General features: G+C 38.0%; 1 protein-coding gene across 1 annotated transcript in view; it reads left to right on the top strand.

The window, feature by feature from the left end:
* The first annotated feature begins 8,223 nt into the window (after nucleotides 1–8,223).
* The window catches only part of grk3 (G protein-coupled receptor kinase 3), a 293,230-nt gene continuing 281,425 nt past the window's right edge, over nucleotides 8,224–20,028 (top strand). Inside the window, exons 1-2 of the mRNA XM_063034576.1 lie at nucleotides 8,224–8,801; nucleotides 16,613–16,689. Of these exons, the coding sequence (XP_062890646.1) occupies nucleotides 8,689–8,801; nucleotides 16,613–16,689 (190 nt within the window). The 5' untranslated portion in view covers nucleotides 8,224–8,688. The remainder of the gene's footprint in view (nucleotides 8,802–16,612; nucleotides 16,690–20,028) is intronic.

Raw genomic sequence — 20,028 nt, 5'->3', positions numbered from 1 at the left:
ACCAGCTGGAAAAATGACAGATGGAGACAAACCAAGGTAGAACATACAAGGTAAATGGTAGGACACTGAGGAGTGCAGTAGAACAGAGGGATCGATCTGGGAATACAGATACAAAATTCCCTAAAAGTGGCGTCACAGGTAGATAGGGTTGTAAAGAGAGCTTTTGGTACATTGGCCTTTATAAATCAAAGTATTGAGTATCAGAGTCAGAATGTTGTTATGAGGTTGTATAAGGCATTAGTGAGGCCGAATCTGGAGTATTGTGTACCGTTTTGGTCACCAAATTACAGGAGGGATATAAATAAGGTTGAAAGAGTGCAGAGAAGGTTTACAAGGATGTTGCCAGGACTTGAGAAACTGAGTTACAGAGAAAGGTTGAATAGGTTAGGACTTTATTCCCTAGAGCATAGAAGAATGAGGGGAGATTTGATAGAGGTATATAAAATTATGATATAGATAGAGTGAATACAAGCAGGCTTTTCCCACTGAGGCTAGGGGAGAAAAAAAACCAGAGGACGTGGGTTAAGGGTGAAGGGGGAAAAGTTTAAAGGGAACATTGGGGGGGGGCGCTTCTTCACACAGAGAGTGGTGAGAGTGTGGAATGAGCTGCCAGATGAGGTAGTAAATGCGGGCTCACTTTTAACATTTAAGAAAAACTTGGACAGGTACATGGATGAGAGGTGTATGGAGGGATATGCTCCAGGTGCAGGTCAGTGGGACTAGGCAGAAAAATGGTTTGGCACAGCCAAGAAGGGCCAAAGTTTCTGTGCTCTAATGTTCTCTGGTTCTATGCTGCAGAGAGTTGTAAATTTAGTCAGCTCTATCATGGGCAACAACATCTGTAGTATCCAAAACACCTTCAAGAAGCAGTGCCCCAGAAAGGTGACGCCCATCATTAAGGATGCCCAGCACCGAGGATGTGCTCTTGTCTCACTGTTACCACCAGGAAGGAGGTACAGAAGCCTGACAGCACACACTGAACAATTCAGGAGCAGCTTCTTCCCCTCTGCCAGCCGATTTCAAAATGGATATTGAACCCATGAATACTACCTCACTACTTTTTTTATTTCTGTTTTTGCACTACTTATTTTAACTATTTAATATACATATAAATATATACACACACACTTACCACAATTCAGTTTTTTTTATATTTATCAAGTATTGCATTGTACCGCTGCCATAAAGTTAACAAATTTCTGATTCTGGATCATTTTTCCAAAAAAAAAGCAATTGCAGAATTCCTTTGCTTAAGTAGAGAATGCAAATCTAAAATATATTTATATTCCTCAATTCAAATATAGAGACATGCTTTTCTTCTTATCAAGTTTTTGAACATCTATCTTTTTCCAAACGATTAAAAATTAAACTGGATTTCAAAAATTTCAATCAAAGTCTGTACATCAGTTACCAAATATTTCAAAATGCCAAGTTAAATGGAAAAAAGGAGACTATAGAGGAAGAGGGATAGAATTAGAGGGTTATAATAATCATCCTTTAATTTATACTGTATATGTAATGTAATAAACACAAATGATAATGGAAATCCAGACCAATACACACAAAATGCTGGGGGAACTCAGCAGATCAGGTGGCATCTATAGAGAGAAATAAGCAGTTGACATTTTGGTCCTGATGAAGGGTCTCAGCCTGAAGCATTGACTGTTTATTCCTCTCCAATAGATGATGTTGACCTGCTGTGTTCCTCTTGCATTTTGCGTGTGTTATGCTGTATATGCAATGTAACTGTTTGCCACTATACTATTATATTCAGAACAATCATTGCCAAAAAATTATAAACTAAAGGATTTAACAAATCCTTTAAAATTCAAATCCTTTATTAATCAAAGCAGTTAAAAAGATCTAATGGAATTTTATAGGTCATTATATAAAAATTAAATACTGTATAAAAAAATAACATTATCATATCCAGATAATGAGTGGTAGCATTATTTCAGCAGCTTGTGTATTTTGTAAAAAATTTACTTGCTGTTCCAGAGATAAAGAACATTTATTTATACAGAAGCACATTATAAGATAAATACTGTTATTTTAAAACAATGAAAAACATATTGCTATTTCTAAGGCTGCGTCTTGCAAACTACTTTTTGAGTTCTTTCATACCGATGACTTCTTGATCCAACACATACAACTTTTTATATCGCTTTATACTTATAATAAAATGAGAGTTTTGTCAGCAATATTCTTGCCGCCATCTGTAAGGAATTTGTACGTTCTCCCCGTGACTGTGTGGGTTTCCTCACGGTTCTCTGGTTTCCTCCCACAGTGCAAATACATACCGGTTGGTAGGTTAATTGGTCATTGTAAATTGTCCTGTGATTAGGCTAGGATTAAATTGGGGGTTGTTGGGCGGTGTGGTTTGAAGGGCCGGAAGGGCCTATTCTGCACTGTACTATATCTCAATAAATTAAAACATTAAAATTTTTTAAAAATAGTATGACTGCACATATTTCCTGTATTTCTGAACAGATAGAGCTTTATTTAAATAAAATAATAAAAATTCTATACTTTGATGAACAATACTACAATTGTCACAAAGCAATATTATATTTTAAGCAGTATCTCAGGAATAGTTACTGTGGCTCAGCATTCTATTACGTTGTCAAAATGCCTCAAAGTTTTAGAGCATCACATCCTAAAATGTCAACTCCTGGAAGTACATGTGATGGTTACACCTAACTGGCGCAATCATTTTCTTTCACAAAACACCAGCAAAGCAGAACAGCCTGTGACTCTTAAAAAGGTTCAAATGAATGTAAATTAATTCAGATAAGTTGCTAAATCAAAGCTCTCAAGGTTCCCTTAAATGGATGTAGAAGAGATATTTGGGAAAAGGGTATCAAATTCTGTCCTGTGCTGCTGGATCAATAGTTATTCATCCATCACCAGAATTAGTCAAAAACAATTATCCGAACCCCTACCTAGCTCCATATGCCCATCATCCGCTTCTCCACCTGGCTTCATCTATCGCCTGCCAGCTCTGGCCTCATCCGTTCTCTTCACCTATTTATACTAGCTTTCTCTTAATACACTCAATCCTGATACAGGACCTTGATCCAACAAGTCAGCTATCCTCCGCCTCCATGGATGCTGCTTGACTGGCAAAGTCCACCAGCAGTTCAATTCTCACTTCAGATTCCAGGACATGTAGCTCTCTTTTGTCTCCAATTATCTGCTCATTATCACTTCGCTGTCTGTGGGAGCATGCTGTGCAGAAGGTTGTTGCCATGTTTCTTCTTACATTAGAATGGTGTCTTCATTTCAATTGCTCTTCATTGATCATAAAGTACTTCAGAACGCCCTGATGAAATAAAAATGCTGAATAAAGACATGACCGCTTTTAACTTCCAGAATTGAAAATCATGCTTGACCAATCTTACTGAATCATTTGAAGTAAGTAACAGAAAGAACAAGAGAAAATCTGCAGATGTTGGAAATCCAAGCAACACACACAAAATGCTGGAGGAACTCAGCAGATCAGGCAGCATCTATGGAAAACAGCAAAGAGTCGATGTTTTGTGCCGAAGCCCTCCAGCGAGACTATTCTTTTCCAAAATGCTGCCTGGCCTGCTGAGTTCCTCCTGCATTTTGTGTGTTGGTTGAACAGAAAGAACAAGTCCCAGTTTGTTTAACCAACCCTGATACTAAAAATCTCACATTCCTGACATGCTGAAGAGTTGTGCACACTGTATTTTTATGGCTTTCATAATTTTTTTCCTGAAGTAATTTGCCCAAAAGTAGACATAGTATTTTAACTGTGACCAAAGCATTTTGTGTTAATGGAGAAATGCCTCGCAAGCTTTCCATTTCATGCTTCTATTTATAAAACTCAAGGTTCTATATAATTTTTACCTTAGGAACTTCATCAATTTTTCCTCCGACTTTTAAGAATATGGATGACTAAATTTCCCCCCTTTACATGTCTTAAAATTTTCCCATTTAAATGTGCATTTCCTCTTATACTTCCTCAAACTATCTTATGCGTGTTGTGTATGTCAGTTGGTAGTGTGTTTTGCACCTTGGCCCTGGAGAAATGCTGTTTCGTTTGGCTGTATTCATGGTTATTCATGTATCGTTGAATGACAAGTTACTTGAACTTGTTATCAATCCTCCTCCAAGAGGACCACAACTGTGCCATGGTTTGCAGGGTTGTGTTGGCTGAGATTAGGGTTTTATGCTTTGGCTGTAGATAGGGTCACATATGCCAAAAAGGTCAAAGGGTAGAGGCCAGACTAAGAGAGGTCCACTGGTCCTCCAGGTTCGGGATTTCAGCTCAGGGCTAACAACCCTGATCGGTAAAACAAAATTGTTACAGAAACAGCAATCTACATCTATATCTGAATAGCCAAAGAAAGACAGAGATAGAGGACCTTCATTGCTGCCCTAAACACCAGCTGTATAACGGGCAATAAATTGTATCAATCCTCATTTTTCCATATTATATTTAATCTGAAATCCATCTATCCAATTAGCTAATCCAGAATTCAGTGACAGAACCCTTATAATTAATTATACTCCTATATTTCTGTGCTAATTACATATTTTTAGATTGTGCTGTAATCAAGACTAAATTGTATTTGTATTTTGAGCAAAATACAATTTCTGACATTGACCACCAAAGAACACCATCATTTATAGTGGCGCTAAAAGGATTGTGAGCCCTGTAGAATTTTCTCTACTTCTGCATAAATATGACCTAAAATGTGATCAGATCTTCACGCAAGTCCTAAAACTGAATAAAGAGAACCCAATTAATTAAATAAATAACACAAAAACATTATACTTGTTTATTGAGAAAAACGATACAATATTACATGTATATTTATGTGAACCTTTGCTTTCAGTAACTGGTGTGACCCCCCCCCCACTTAAACAGCTATAATTTCAACCAAACATTTCCAGAAACCGTTGATCAGTCCTACATGTTGGCTCAGAAGAATTTTAGACCATTCCTCCTTACAAAACTGCTTCAACTCTGGAATGTTAGTGGGCTTCTTTACATGAACTGCTTGCTTCAGGTCCTTCCAAAACATTTCTATAGGATTAAGGTCAGGACTTTGACTCAGCTATTCCAAAACACAAATTTTCTTCTTTTGAAACCATTCTGTTGTTGATTTACTCTTGTCTTTTGGGTCATAGTCTTGTTGCATTATCCAACTTCTATTAAGCTTCAGGTGACGGGCTGCTACATTGAAATTCTCTTGTAAACTGTTCTGATACAATTTTGAATTCGTTGTTCCCTCAACGATTGCAAGCTATCCGGGCCCTGAGGAAGCAAAGCAGCCCCAAACCATGATGCTCCTTCCACCATGCTTCACAGTTAGGATGAGTTTTGGTGTTGGTGTGCAGTGCCCTCTTTCCTCCAAACATAGCAATTGTGCATTTTTGCCAAAAAGTTCAACTTTTGTCTCATCTGTCCACAGAACATTGTCCCAGAAACATTGTAGAACATCCAGGTGGTCTTTTGCAAACTTGCAATGTGCAGCAATTTTTTTTTTTGGAGAGCAGTGGTTTCCTCCATGATGTCCTTCCATGAACATGATTCTTGTTCAGTGTTTTTCTTATTGTGGACACATAAACAAAGACTTTAGCAAGTTCCAGAGTTCTGCAGGTCTTTTGCTATTACCCTTGGGTTCTTTATCACCTCCTTTAGCATTGCACATTGTACCGTTGGTGTGATTTTTGCCGGTTGCCCACTCCTAGGGAGAGTAGCAACAGTACTGAATTTCTTCTATTTGTAGACAATTTCTCTTACTGTAAACTGATGAGCACTTACGTCTCTGGAAATGCTTTTTGTAGCCTTTTCCAGCTTGATGCATCTCTACAATTTTTCTTTTAAGGTCCTCTGGAAGTTGTTTTGATGGAGGCGTGGTGCAAATAAACAGATGTTTCTTGAGAAGAGCAGGCTCTGCAAGTAACCTGACTTTGAGTATCCTTTTTTGTAGGGTAGGCACCTCTGAAACCCACACCTGCAATGTCATCTCATTGATTGGAGCACCTGACTCCAAATAGCTTTTGTAGAAGGCATTACCCCAGAGGTTCACATACTTTTTCCAACAAATACATGTATATTGGATCATTTCTCTCAATAAATAAATGAACAAGTACAATGTCCATTGTGTTATTTATTTAATTGGGTTCTCTTTATCTAGTTTTAGGACTTGCATGAGGATATGATCACATTTTAGGTCATATTTATGCAGAAATAGAGAAAATTCTGCAGGGTCCACAAACTTTCTACCTCCACTATATCCTTTCAAACTGAGAGGAGAGACTCAAAGAGCCAAATAATAGAAATATTAAAGAAGGAGAAAGTTGGATTATTATATCAGGTGCAAGGGGATATGATTATTCATTGTTGCACAGATTTCAATTTTGACTTTAACCAATGGGGTCTCAATGCCATTAAGTTGAATTCCATGCTGAAGAATTACAGTAGAGACAAGGAGCCAAGCTCTTCACCTGTGACTAAAAACCTTTACATATAATCCCCAAAACATGGTCTTGGATGCTAAATGAGGTCAAAGCAAGGCCCAAGATTGGATTTGGAGTCTAACAGTCATGGATAAATTGCACAATGCAAAGAAGCAGGACTATATGAATGACCGCTGTCTGCAAATACAACCTTGGAAGAATCTGTCCTTTCAGAAGATGTGAATGTGGGAAGCGGAAGAAAGTGAGGCACAGTATTTTAAGACGAAAAAAATATCAAATCCATGCGATACATACCAACAGCAACACACAAAGGAGCTAAAGGAACTCAGCAATTCAGGCAACATCTACAGAGGGAAATGGATACTCAATGTTTTGGGTTGGGACCGTTCCAACATAGGAATGGAACCAATCCTGGTGAAAGATCCCAGGCCAAAATGTTGACAGTCCAGTTACCCTCCATGGATACTGCCTGACCTAGGGAATTCCTCCAGGTCCCTTGTGTGCTCCAGATTTCTAGCAACCTGCAGTTTCTTTTGTCGCTCTGAATAAATTGTAAGAATCAGCATTACAGTTGAGGGAATAAAAAATGTGTAAGGCATATAGCACATTTTCCATTATACCAATTTTTGCAATAAATGTATGTTTTGTAGAAATTTTAAAAGATAAGACCTAAGTTAGTTATAATCATGCAAAGTTATGGTGGGCTTAACAGGAGTAGGTTTTCACTATCCCACACCATTCTTGTGCTAGCTTGTAGTTTCTTATGAGTATTCTACATGGACAAACTGTATTTTGATTACAACCAACATTGAATTCAAAGGAACTTCGCTGATTTTTGAACAAGCTTACCAAAGTAGACCCCTGGTGTAGGACAAGTAACACCACCATACAAGTAAAAATAAATTTTAATTAGTAAAGGATTATTCTTTCAAAAATTAATCTCTCAAAGCAGGTGTCGCTAAAGGCATTAAAGTTAAATCAAACACATCATAATTCCTTTTGAGTGGTTGGGTGTTAGAGGGATAGGTTTATCAGCATAATGGTGTATTGTAGCCCATCAGTTTAGATTATGGGTTGATTTTGGTCGATTTTGAAGTACTTTCTCTAAGCCAGAATGGTAACAGCCTCCATTACTGAGGAATTATACCTCAGTAAAAAGTCTCAGGGAAAAGGGATCAAAACTTCAGGTTTAGATTTTTGTATCCACAGGTTGGTCTAGACCAGCCAGATGGATCAATTTTTAATTTTCTGAACTTTTAATCCTGCTGTCTGCAGTGGGGTTAGATTTCATGGTAAGTAAAAACTGCCAAGTGGCCTACCCTACCACTGAAGATTAATCACCAAAATGTATAACAAAATCTAACTTCTTGCGTTTATTTTAAAATTGACATGATTAAAAACTAGAAGGTACTTCACATTAAATTTCTCCGACCTACCCCAGCAAATTAAAAATCGCCGTTGTTGATATATGAATTGCGTAAGGAACTCTTGCCAATACGTATAACTGTCCTTATCTCACTAAATACCATGAGAATCTGACAAGACCTCGATAACATTGCTCTTTCCGACACTGATCGCGTTGTGCCATCTTAAATCAGACACGCACTTCACCAAGCTCCTCCAGCTTCGGCGGCAAAACAAGTAAAACGCGTTTTTTTTTGGTGTGTGTTATTCTCTCATTGTCTACTTTTCTAAAATAACGCTGTTAAATTCTTATACCGGTGCAGGTGAAGCCTCTGTCATCCAGTAACCCCGATCCAGCGAGCTTCTGACGAAAAACAAGAGTCCAGTTCCAGGTTTTCAGAGAGATCCTTCCTTGACACCAAGAGGAAGTGAAAAGCTTTCAGTCTCTGCTCATGGCCACTGTACAACAGAGAGCATCAGTGTGCACCAAGGAAAAAGAGACAAAATAAAAAAAAACTGTTGCAGAAGAGAAGACCTAAGAATCTTTAGAATCATTCTGGAGGTTTCCTGTTCCAGGAATGAGGGCTGAAGCCTGGCTGGTTCCCAGATGATAGAGTTGGACAGAGTTTCTGGCTGTTAGCTCCCTGAATAAGCGTCTGGTTTTCCCTCGCTGTCTGAAGCAGGGTTGCTCGTTTTCGGCCCCGGGGAGGTTTCGACGTTCCTCCTCCCTGCCTTGTGGCAGTCCTCTGGGTGTTTGTGGGTGCCCGTGTCCCTCGGCTCGTGCCCTTCTTTGAGAGGCTCCTCTTTGCTTCTGTCTCTCCCGGCAAGATGGCGGATTTGGAGGCAGTGCTGGCTGATGTGAGCTATTTAATGGCGATGGAGAAAAGCAAATCGACTCCAGCTGCCAGAGCCAGCAAGAAAATTGTACTTCCAGAGCCCAGGTAAGCATTGGGGAAAAAATAACGAACATTCAGTGGGAAATATCTTCATATCCGAATTTCAAAAAATACAGCCCGTTTGTCCTGACAGGCGTTGCACCATCAAAACAGAACAGCAGCAGCAGCTGTCATTTATTGGACGATTTCTCAAAAACAGTTTATTATAAAGCAGTTTCAAACCTAAATCGTTGAAAACAAGCTTAAAAGATCATACGAGCCCAGCCTCTGTATAAATCCAACAGAACTGAAGCGACAGTGGGATTCGAGTCATTTTTTGCATCGTTGTCGTTAATGTCCCAATTTGAATGAATCACAAATATTATTTTATTTATTGTTTATTTCTTTAAATTATCTTATTGAAATTAATTTAAAGAGATAACGCATTTGCGGCGTTTCAGTATTGTCCGAGCTGGGTCATGGATATCTTTTAAAATCGAAATATTTTTTTCATTGCGGATAGTGCAAACACTAAATAGTGTAGGTTGAAATTGTTTTTTTTCCCCCCTTTGGAACCAGCTCATCAGTTTTCTGTCATTGTTCTGCATTTAAAGATCCCAGTAAGAATTATATTTGAAAATGTTTGATTCAAATCCATTTAAATAAAAAAGAACCGTTTTGCAAATGCGCTGGGGGAAAGTGGTAAATTCATTATTTTTGATTAAAATAACCCTGTTAGGCCTTCCTGCAGTGTCTGAATTATGTGAAATATTTGTTTGAGAAATGCTTACGTAAAGTAGGACCAGGTATGAATGTTGTATTATGTAAAAGAGAACGCAACATTTGGTTTAGGTTGTGCATCAAAGTTAAATTTTAGAGGAAAAGATACATTAAATTTTAGTGTTTGAGAATAGGCCATTCAAGCTTCAGTAACGCGATTGTGTGGGTTTGTGTTTCCTTCCTGTCTGATCTGAACAAACATAACCATGGAGCAGAACATGCAGTGTTGAGTTATGAGAGAGTTTGTGGATACTCTATTTCTGAAATGTGAACAATAACTACTGGAAATTTAAATGAAATCAATAGCTTTTGGAAATTACCTGATGTCTGTGTGTGAATGTTTTTGTTTACTGAGCGTTACAAATTCTATGTCTTGAAGAACTGTAACTCGATCTGACCTTTTAAGATTAAATGTTTGAGAAAGAGCTGGTACACCGATATGAAATCTGCCTAATTCGCTGTTTATTATTTTTTAATACTTTTCAAGAACAACACTGCATTGTTATAAGTATGGTATGCGTACACTACATGATTGAGTGTGTGATCAAAATACATAGTTAAACCATAAAATGGTCTTGGATATGTTACATGTAGTGCCTAGTGCAGAGCTTAAAGTATTTAAAGTTATGCAATTTTTTCCCCAAAGAGACCCACATGTCAAAGTCTCACTTCAGTTGACCAATCCTTGCAGTTGTGAATTGATAGATTTGCAAGAAACTAACCAGTTAGAAGAATTTTCAGAGAATAGGTAGCTGCTGAAATTAGTTTCTAAACTGAATTGGCAAAAAAAAAATCATTTTAGTTGTGTGACGAAGTAACTATGAGGATGTTAGGATGTTATAAGTAAGTATTGGTGATTAAAATTTGGAGCCTGCATCTGAATGGTTATCAGCAATTAATACCCTTTCCCTTGTAATTTATGGAGAAGCCTCAATTATTTAAGGGGGAAAAACAGGAATTAGACAAATGTAGTTTTTTGGAATGGACCTCTGTTTATAATATTTCTTGAATATCTGTAAATTACAGATGTGCATTCATTCACAAGCTGAAAGGCCCTTAACTCACTACTGCAGCGCCTGTGAATTGAGAAGAGCTCTTTCACTAATGAAATATGCGTCTGAATGTATTATTCTGCCCTTGCTGTGATAGTTTGGAACATTTTATTCTTTGGCGTTTGATTGACTCTACTTAAAAACAACCTAGCTGTTTGATCGAGTGATAAAATGTAGTAGCAAGTACGAAGACTAGAAATCCCAGATTGGTATCTAGCTTATGGAATGTGTGGGCCAAATTTGGGGTGTTTGAATTAATGATTGTGCCAGAGACAAGGGATTGGAAAGATTAGTGAAGATACTTAACTTCCAATTGATACCTATTGTCATCTACTGGAAAATATTGTAGTTACTGTTCCATTCATGGTTGTAAACAGTTTAAAGCTAAAAGAAGAATTGCTACTTGATAGGGATCCGCGTAGCTGCCAGCAAATAGCTGAGCACAGACTATTGCATTCAGTTTTCATGATTGCTAAAGCAGAGCACTTCCAGTATTAAAGGAGTTTTGGAAAGATCAAAAGAATGACAGATGTGTGGAATTTGATTTGAGCATTTTTTGATATGGTTGGAACTGGGAGTATTGAAGGATGGAATACAGAAACTTTATTCTGTACCTGATTTGAGCTTTCCTCATCTTATTGAACAAGGAGTTTTAGATGCAGGATTGTTCTTTGTTTGGTTGGAGCATACATAACTTTAGAATCACCTCATGGAGTAAAATTTCCTATACCTGTACAATTTTCTTTATCTTACCCAGGCTAATATTACCTTTGTTTTACATTCAAATTTACTGTTTCTTATTTGTTTATTGCCTGTCACGCCGCTGGCAGCAATGAAGGTCCTCCATCTCTGTCTGTTCTTGGCTATCTTCTCTATTGTGCCCCAGATGTGCATGAGAATTAATTATGTTAGCACTTGTGTACATGAGGCAGAAGATGTTTTAGTGCTAAATTTAAAGTTAATATATACATTACCTGTGTACAGGACATTTATGAAAGCCATATTTTAAAATGTTACATTTTTTCCAGAATATAGTTGGGAATTAATGGTACTTAATTCCTGCACTTAAATATTATTTGTGAGCTTAAAATTACTTTCCCACTTCTTCCCAATGCCGGAGTCTGTTCCCCAGTTGTTGAACAGTGATTCTAAATACTTTAGATTGATGCTCTTAATTAAGAAGAATTTATTGCATTCTTCAATGGTTCTTATGAGTTTATGTGGCAAGTAAAGTCATGCAAGCCGAGTAAAGTGTTAGTTTCAGTGTTGGTGTGTGTTGATATTGTTTGGTTAACACAAAATAGACCTCCGTGTCTCTGTTAGGGAGGGGAAAAGTTGCTGTGCCTGGTGATGGTTTTAAGGTGAGTATGGTTACAACTCGTACCCATCCTACTAAGCAAAGCATTCCTTATTAATACTCTATTGTTAGTATTGTGGAGAGCAAACAACAATTGCAGAAAGTGACAGTGGGGAAGCATCCAGAAAAGTGAGCATTTTGGTGTTGCAGAAAAAGTTGCCCAATTGTTCAACACTTCTATCCGGTTCTTATCATTCTACTGATTTTGGAAGGTTTCTGTACACAAATTGGCTTCCATGTTTCCTACAATTGCAATAGTGATTGCACTTTGAAATACTGTATACTTAACTGTCTGCAAGGGATGGTGGCACTGCAGTTCAGCAGATCCTATTGTGTCATAGCTCCAGCAATCAGGGCTAATTCCTGACCTCTGGTGTTAGATTGTGGTGAGGTTGCACATTCCCCCTTTGACTTTGTAGGTTTTCCCTAGATGCTCCTCCTCCTCCTACATCCTAAAGGTTAGCTAGCTAGTAAGTTGATTGGTTACCATGAATTACTATTGGTATAGGTGGGCAGCCTCTGACAATCGAATCCACCTCCTTGGCTTAGCTACTAAGTCCGTCAAAACAATTTCTACTGACAAGCAAAGGCGGGTTACTGGTACCTTAAAACCAGTCACTTTGGGCAGATGGGGCTTGTCAGCCATGGTCGGCAGCTCATCTGGGAAAAGAAAAACTCTGATCCCAAACCTCCACTTGCTGCCTTAAGCTATACCTGCTTATTGGGAATGCTTAAGGAGTAAACCCAGAGGTTGGTGGAGGTGGAGAGTCTGGAGCTGGAGTCCCTCAGGCAGTCTTACATTGAGCTTAACGCTGACTAGCAGCTGTTGTGATGCTGTTGGTGCCAAACTGTAATGGTGTCTGCCATTGCTTTGGGTTCGTCAGATGCGTAGAGAGGGGGAGCTTGTTAAATGGGCAACAGCTTGCTTTCCATATTGTACTGCCCTGGCTTGCATGTGTAGACAGCAAGAATGTAATATGTATGGTTGACCCTAACCAACAAAGGCCTCAGATAGGTGGGTATGGGGAGTTGATAGATATGTGAGAGTGTTTAAGTTACAAGGAATTAATGGGGTTACCCTGAGAGGAGGCATAGATTTGATGAGCAAATATCATCCTCGTACTTCAGAAGAAAATATGAGAATACTGTAAAGCTCTTGAAAAGGGCAAGAAAGATGCCATGTACATGAAAGTCTTCCTCACTTTAAATGTGTTACGCTGTTATCTTCATTGTATTTACAAGTACAATTCTGTTCTTTTAAGAAGGTGAACAAATTTTTTTCAGAGAATCCGTTTTTCTTTTGCTTCTCTAATTTGTTGCACCTTAATGGCATATTGATGATTTTAGTCACAATCACCAAATGTTTCAAATAATTAGTTTATGAAAAGCCTGGTTGTTGGGTGTAAATATTCTGCTTTGGATTGGTCTTGTGCAGGTAATTTTTAATGCCTCCAGAGCTAACTGAACGTAAGGTGAAGCCTATCATTGTTAAAAATCGCAGCGGTTTTCTTTGGAGAATTAATTGTGCATGCATTGGCACTAATAGACTCTTGTTTAAACATGAATCCCCATGTACCAGGAGTTTGGAGATACAAAAGTCAATGTACTAGAGCATTTTCCTTTCATTCCTTTTCAGAAACTATCTGTACTTTCTTGTAGCTGATGTCAGTAGCTGGAATATGTCTTGTTCTGTACCCTAAAGCTTGAGGTTCTAATATGGGAAAGCCCCACCAGAATAGAAATGTTGGTTTCATTTTTATCAATGTAAAGTACGAAAAATAGAAATAGAAATGCATTTACAAACTTGCTTCAATTTAACCAATGCCATTAAAAATGTGGCAATGCTTCTCGATCCGTTTTAAAATTAATATTTTTATAAATTCCAGCTTTTGAAATGCACCCTCTGGATCATTTACCTTTGCTGCATCCAATTTAATTAATTGTTTTGTAAAAATTTGCTTCAGTTTTTGAAATGCCCTTTTAACTTGTCCATGGTTGCTGTCTTTGAATAAATATTGTATTTCAAATTGTATGTTAAGTTTATCACCTACTATGGATTTTGAGATTTTGTCCACTCACAGCATTAAACTAATTTCCCTGCAGTTCCTAACTTTATCTTCCAACTTCTTTTAAAATCAGAAATGTGCGTTAGCTGTTCTGCAGCTCAATGCACTATTTGCATATACAAAGAATGAAAAATTGTTGGCCCCTTTCAATATTCCCTGGTGCATGTCATTAGGGTTAGTAACTTAGTCATCTTGAATTCTGCATTACCATGGTACTGCAAAGAATGGCACGCAGATCAATATCCACAGGCCTAGTTCAGAATACTGTGTACTTTGGCCCATACAAACATGCTAGATAATGAGTTTGATCATCGTTGGGGGAAGCAAATTGCTGCCTCCCTTTTTCTTAGAGGGACAAGATCAACTAACTGGCATGATGCAAGCCACACCTTTCAGTTTGCAAACCGACTAAGCTGTTGGGTCTTTGAAGCTTCTTGCCCTTATTACGTAAGCAAAGGGAACTGAGCTATTCTGAGAAAATCTTGGGATTAACTTCTGCAATCATTTGTCTTTTGCAGGATAAAGTGAAGAGAATTTGTTGATGCAAAACAAGTAGAGACTTGATTTATACTGTTACATTTAGGGAGAAATTGTCTTTTATGAGAATGTCAAGATATGAAATTGTAGTGAGAGATGATACCAAAATAGGGCGAGGTGACTCAAGTTGAAACAGTGAATTTTGGAAAAGCTTCTAATTGGTTAGAGAAGATAAAAGCAGAGGGATTAAGATAGGAATTTCTAATGAACACAGCATTGATGACTGAAAGACCGTGAAGTGACGGGACGACACATATCACAGTCAGGCCGAGCAGAAGCAATGGATGAAGATGGGGCGAAGGAAATTGCAGAGGAAGTTATTGGCGAGATCATTTGGTTGCATTAGTACCTGTTTTTACCATTGGAAGAAAGCCCAAAATACAGGCAGCTTCATTCTCAAGTCCAGGTAGTTAGAGATCTGTTAGTGGTGGTGGCAGTTTTAGGTGATGAATGCATGAGACAAATACTTTATACTTTATTGTCGCCAAACAATTGGTACTAGAATGTACAATCATCACAGCGATATTTGATTCTGTGCTTCACACTCCCTGGATTACAAATATTAAATATTATAGATATTAAAAATAGTTAAAATTAGTAAAGATTAAAAATTTAAATTATAAATCATAAATGGAAAATAGGAAAATGAGAAGTAAGGTAGTGCAAAAAATCCGAGAGGCAGGTCCGGATATTTGGAGGGTACGGCCCAGATCCGGGTCAGGATCTGTTCAGCAGTCTTATCACAGTTGGAAAGAAGCTGTTCCCAAATCTGGCCGTACGAGTCTTCAGGCTCCTGAACCTTCTCCCGGAGGGAAGAGGGACGAAAAGTGTGTTGGCTGGGTGGGTCGTGTCCTTGATTATCCTGGCAGCACTGCTCTGACAGTGTGTGGTGTAAAGTGAGTCCATGGACGGAAGATTGGTTTGTGTGATGTGCTGCGCCGTGTTCACAATCTTCTGCAGCTTCTTTTGGTCTTGGACAGGACAACTTCCATACCAGGTTGTGATGCACCCTAGAAGAATGCTTTCTACGGTGCATCTATAAAAATTAGTGAGGGTGTTAGGGGACAGGCCAAATTTCTTTAGTTTTCTCAGGAAGTAAAGGCGCTGGTGGGCCTTCTTGGCAGTGAGCTCTGCTTGGTTGGACCAAGTCAGGTCATTTGTGATATTGACCCCAAGGAACTTAAAGCTTTTGAGTTTTAATAACTCATTAATGTAATTAAGGTGTCCCCGAGAGCTTGTAGTTAGCATCACAGCTAAAAGAGGGCCATTGGGAGACGATTAACTTCTTCAAATAAGTAGTATTTCTTTACAAAATTCACAACTGAAACACTTTAATCCTTGAGCGTTTTTTTAAAATCATTCAGTGCCATGTCCTACTATTGTCCACTTAATGGAACATTTGGTTGCAGTTGGTTAAATCAAATGTTTGGAAGTAGTGAAAATGCATTTATTGACTAGATTTGTTTAATAATTTGGGCCAAGCCCTTGAAATGTGTCTGATGAAGAATGATATGATTATCGAGAGGATAAGATTAGATCTATATCCAGATGTAAATTTCCATGGTTTCCAGCAGGGCTACTATTACATGCAGGGACAGGTAAAGCCATCCAATTGCATTGGTTAAGGACAGTTGTGTGATGAAGGGATGGTTGCAGATGGCCATTTGTACTTTAGGGTAGAATAAGCTCAGAATATATCTCATTATGGGTTCAGTGGCCTAATGAGGAAGTGGGTGTATGAATACTCCAAAGGAGAGGGGAGGAGCTGTTGCATACCAGCAAGTGATTAAAAATGGATCACCTTTATCAGACTGAGTTAAGAGCCGTTGGTAGAGTTTGTGGATGGTTAGGCAAAAAAAAACACAAAAATAAAAATTGCAAAACATTTATTTTTAAAGAAAAAATCTACTGTATTAGTTTATTCCAGCATTTCTCTCCTCACTTTTAAATTTTGAATAAGATGCTATTTAAAATCAAATTATGTAATTATGTCAGTCTATGTAAAATGCATGTGACTGAGAGTAAACTTGCTGCTCTTTAATTTAAAAATTGTGAGATCCTTACTTCTTTATTTTTAATTTTCAGTATACGCAGTGTTATGCAAAAATACTTGGAGGAAAGAGATGAATTGACTTTTGAGAAGATCTTCAACCAGAAAATTGGTGAGTGAAATAATTGCACATATTTCAGTGATAATGGCTGTGTGCTACAGGGGACTGAATTTCTGTTTTCAATAGTGTTATAGAAACACCAGACATGTTATCATAGAGGTTTGGAACTCAGTTGTTTGAATACTATTGAGCATCATGTTCATGCATTTTTTTCCTGCTTCATTGTTTACCCATCTTTTTCTTCACTACTCTCTTGAAGTTGTGACTTTTGCTGGGTTCTGGCATTGAACGTGTTGGTGACAATGTCTTCTTGGGCCCTTAGCTCCCTTGATGACCCCCTGTATCAAAAGTCGATGGTAGGCTTGGAGTTTCTGTGATCCATCGTGTCCACTGTACAGGGGATTGGCCTATATAGCTTCACTAGAGCCCTGTTGGCCAGCCTTACCCATTTCCACCTCTCAAGACAGAGACATAGGGTTGGACTTTGAGAGGCAGTGTTGGTGATTAATTCCTCATCTTTGTCATTATTCTACCCATGCAAATTTGAATGCAAAATAAAGTAAATGCTGCAGTTACACAGAGGATGTTGCACTGGACCCTTATTCGTGCACATGAACCACTAGCCAATAAGCTGGGTGTCAGACCCATGTTTGGCTCTACCCTTGTCGCAAGCCTGAGAAAATAAAAGTAAAATTGGACAGACTCAAATTTGATTCATGAAAAGGATATTAGCTTTGACAAATGTGTTAAATTTTTGAAGGTGTGACTTTCAGGTAAATGATGGCAAATCATTTGATGTGGTCTATTTGGATTTTCAATAAGATGCTGTGTACGATATTAAATAATATTAGATTCTGAGAATAACAGTTATATATTGCTGTTGCTTGAGGATTCAAAAATTGACAGAACATGAGAGAAATAAAGAAACCACTTTTAAATTGGACGGTTGCATTTGGTGGGTTTCTGGAAGAACTGTTCATAGATACCAAAATGATTTCAGTGGGGGAAATCAAAGGTAATATATTCAGGTTTAAGATGATACAAAATTGTGGGCAGTAAAGAGGGTGCAGTGAGGCTTTAGGGAATGTAGACAGGAAGTGCAGAAGGAATGTAACGTGAAAATTATAGGTCATTGCTTCGGTAGGGGAAAGATGATAGATGAGCATATTTTTATTTAGATAGTGAGATATTGAAAGGTTTTAATGTTCAGGCGAACTGAGCTGTCACTAAAAGCTAATATGCAGGTACAACAAGCAATTAACAAGGCAATACTGCATGTCATTGCAATGTGATCTGAGCAATGAAAAAAAAAGCCATTTTGCTTCATTTTTGTAGAACCCTGGTAAGATAATCTCTGGAATATTGTGTATAGGGGCTGGCCTTGTTAACACAGGAGGGGCGTAATTGTAATAAAGTTAGTATAGTGAAGCCTGGGGTGGCTCTGCAGTGTAGCAGTTATAGTAATATTATTACAGCGCTGGCAACCTGGGTTCAATTCCTGCCGCAGACTGGAAGGATTTTGTATCTTCTCCCTGTGACCACCAGGTTCCCTCCCATTCAAGAGATATATGGGTTAGCAGGTTAATTGGTCACATGGGTGTAATTGGGCAGTGACTGCTTGTTGAGCCAGCAGGGCCTGTAAATGTGATGTAAATCTCCAAATCTAAATTTAAAAGCTTCAGTAGATTGACTTCTGGAATAGCAGGTTTATCGTGAGGAGCTGTTTGGCGGACTGCACCTATACTCTCTTCAGGCAAATAAGAAGCAATGTCATTAAAAAGTTTAAAATTCCTCTGGGGTTTGACAGGGTAGAAGTGGAGTAGGTGTTTCCCATGGCCAGGAAACTTCTGGTGTCAAATAGCTAACTCCTTATTTTAAGACGGGGAAGCCTCATTCTAATCTCCTTAGCTAGGGAAAACATCCTCTTGCGTCTACTTTGTTGACCCTTCTAATAACTTTGTTTATCTCAGTGAGGCCATCTCTGAGCTGTAAAGATTGGAGGCCTAGCTTTCTCAATCTGTTGTAATATAATGGGACCACCATCCCAGAAACCATTCTAGTAAATCTTTACTGCACTTCATATATATAGCAAATATACCCTTTTTTAAGTAAAAGAGACCAAAATTGTACATGATACTCCAAATCTTGTATAATTGTTGTGAGTCCTCTGCAATTCTTGTACTCAGGTACTCTTATGATAAAGGCAGCATGCTATTTACTTGCCAAATTTCTTGCTGTACCTGCTTTTACTTAATTATTTTAACTAGGCAACAGTTGGCAGTTTTCTCTTTCTGTCCTTTGAGTAGTGGAGTAATATTTCCTATCCCTCAATTGCAAGAAACATTCCAGAATCTAGGATTTCAGTGATGATAATCAGAGAATTCATATAACCACTGCTTTCAAAATTCTGTGATATGGATCATCAGATGCCTTGCATTTATTCATTTTCAATCTGGACTGGGTCTTTGGTTCTGTGGTATTTCTGGGACGTTTTTATATCTTCCCTTGAGTATTATTTCATGTCCTCTATTCTGGACTTCCTTTGATGTGTCATTTCCAAAAGCTAAGGAGAGGGATCCAAGTGGGATTGAAAATAAATGAAATTTATTGTTGTTTCTTTGGACAAATAAATCTTTTCTGCAAAGCAAATTACCTATTAGTGTGCATCACTTTATAGCCTGAAGTAAGGTTAATAAATAATTTTCAAGTTTCAAGCCATGCTTCAGTCTTGTCATAGTCAACACTTTGATTCTATCTGATGTTACTTGTTAATTTTAATGAGAATATATCAGAAATTGATGTATAGAACTGTGTGTTTGAGAATGCAAATAATATGTGTCCCATTAATTTGTCTTTGATCCAGGATAGCACTAATAATAGGCAGAGTTAGTAATTTGCAGGTAATGTAAGCTTTTGATAGAGCTAATTTCCATCTTCCCGGAACTGACTTGATCAGCTGACCATTCATTGCACAGTTCAGATTACCTTAAGAACCTTCAGTGCTGTGATATGATATGGTAAAAGCAACTTAGGGAGAAGTTGCTTTTATTTCTATTTGAAGGCATTTTGTATCTTGGGTTGCGTAAGGCTTCCAATCCTCAGAACTGTACATAAAACAACTATTTTTCAGTTAGCCTGAAACAATTTCAATGAATCAATTAACATGGATATTTATTTATTGCGTTCCCCAGTGTAGTTGCAACCGCACTGAATTAGAATGTCCCATGTGCAAAGGGTAGTTTTTATGGCTTTAAGGTATTAAAGAATGTTACATTGACTGATAAAGTATTTTGCAGTTGTCAATAGAAGAGGCTTGCCTTGTCAGTTTCCAAAGCAAATCTCTTAAATGTGATCCTGCTATGTAGTGGCAGCTGCATTCCTAAGGATAAT

The sequence above is a fragment of the Mobula hypostoma genome, chromosome 27, assembly GCF_963921235.1.
Source record: "Mobula hypostoma chromosome 27, sMobHyp1.1, whole genome shotgun sequence".
Classification (NCBI taxonomy): domain Eukaryota; kingdom Metazoa; phylum Chordata; class Chondrichthyes; order Myliobatiformes; family Myliobatidae; genus Mobula; species Mobula hypostoma.
The sequence above is the reverse complement of the archived record's forward strand: the minus strand, read 5'-3'. Positions and strand labels throughout refer to the sequence as shown.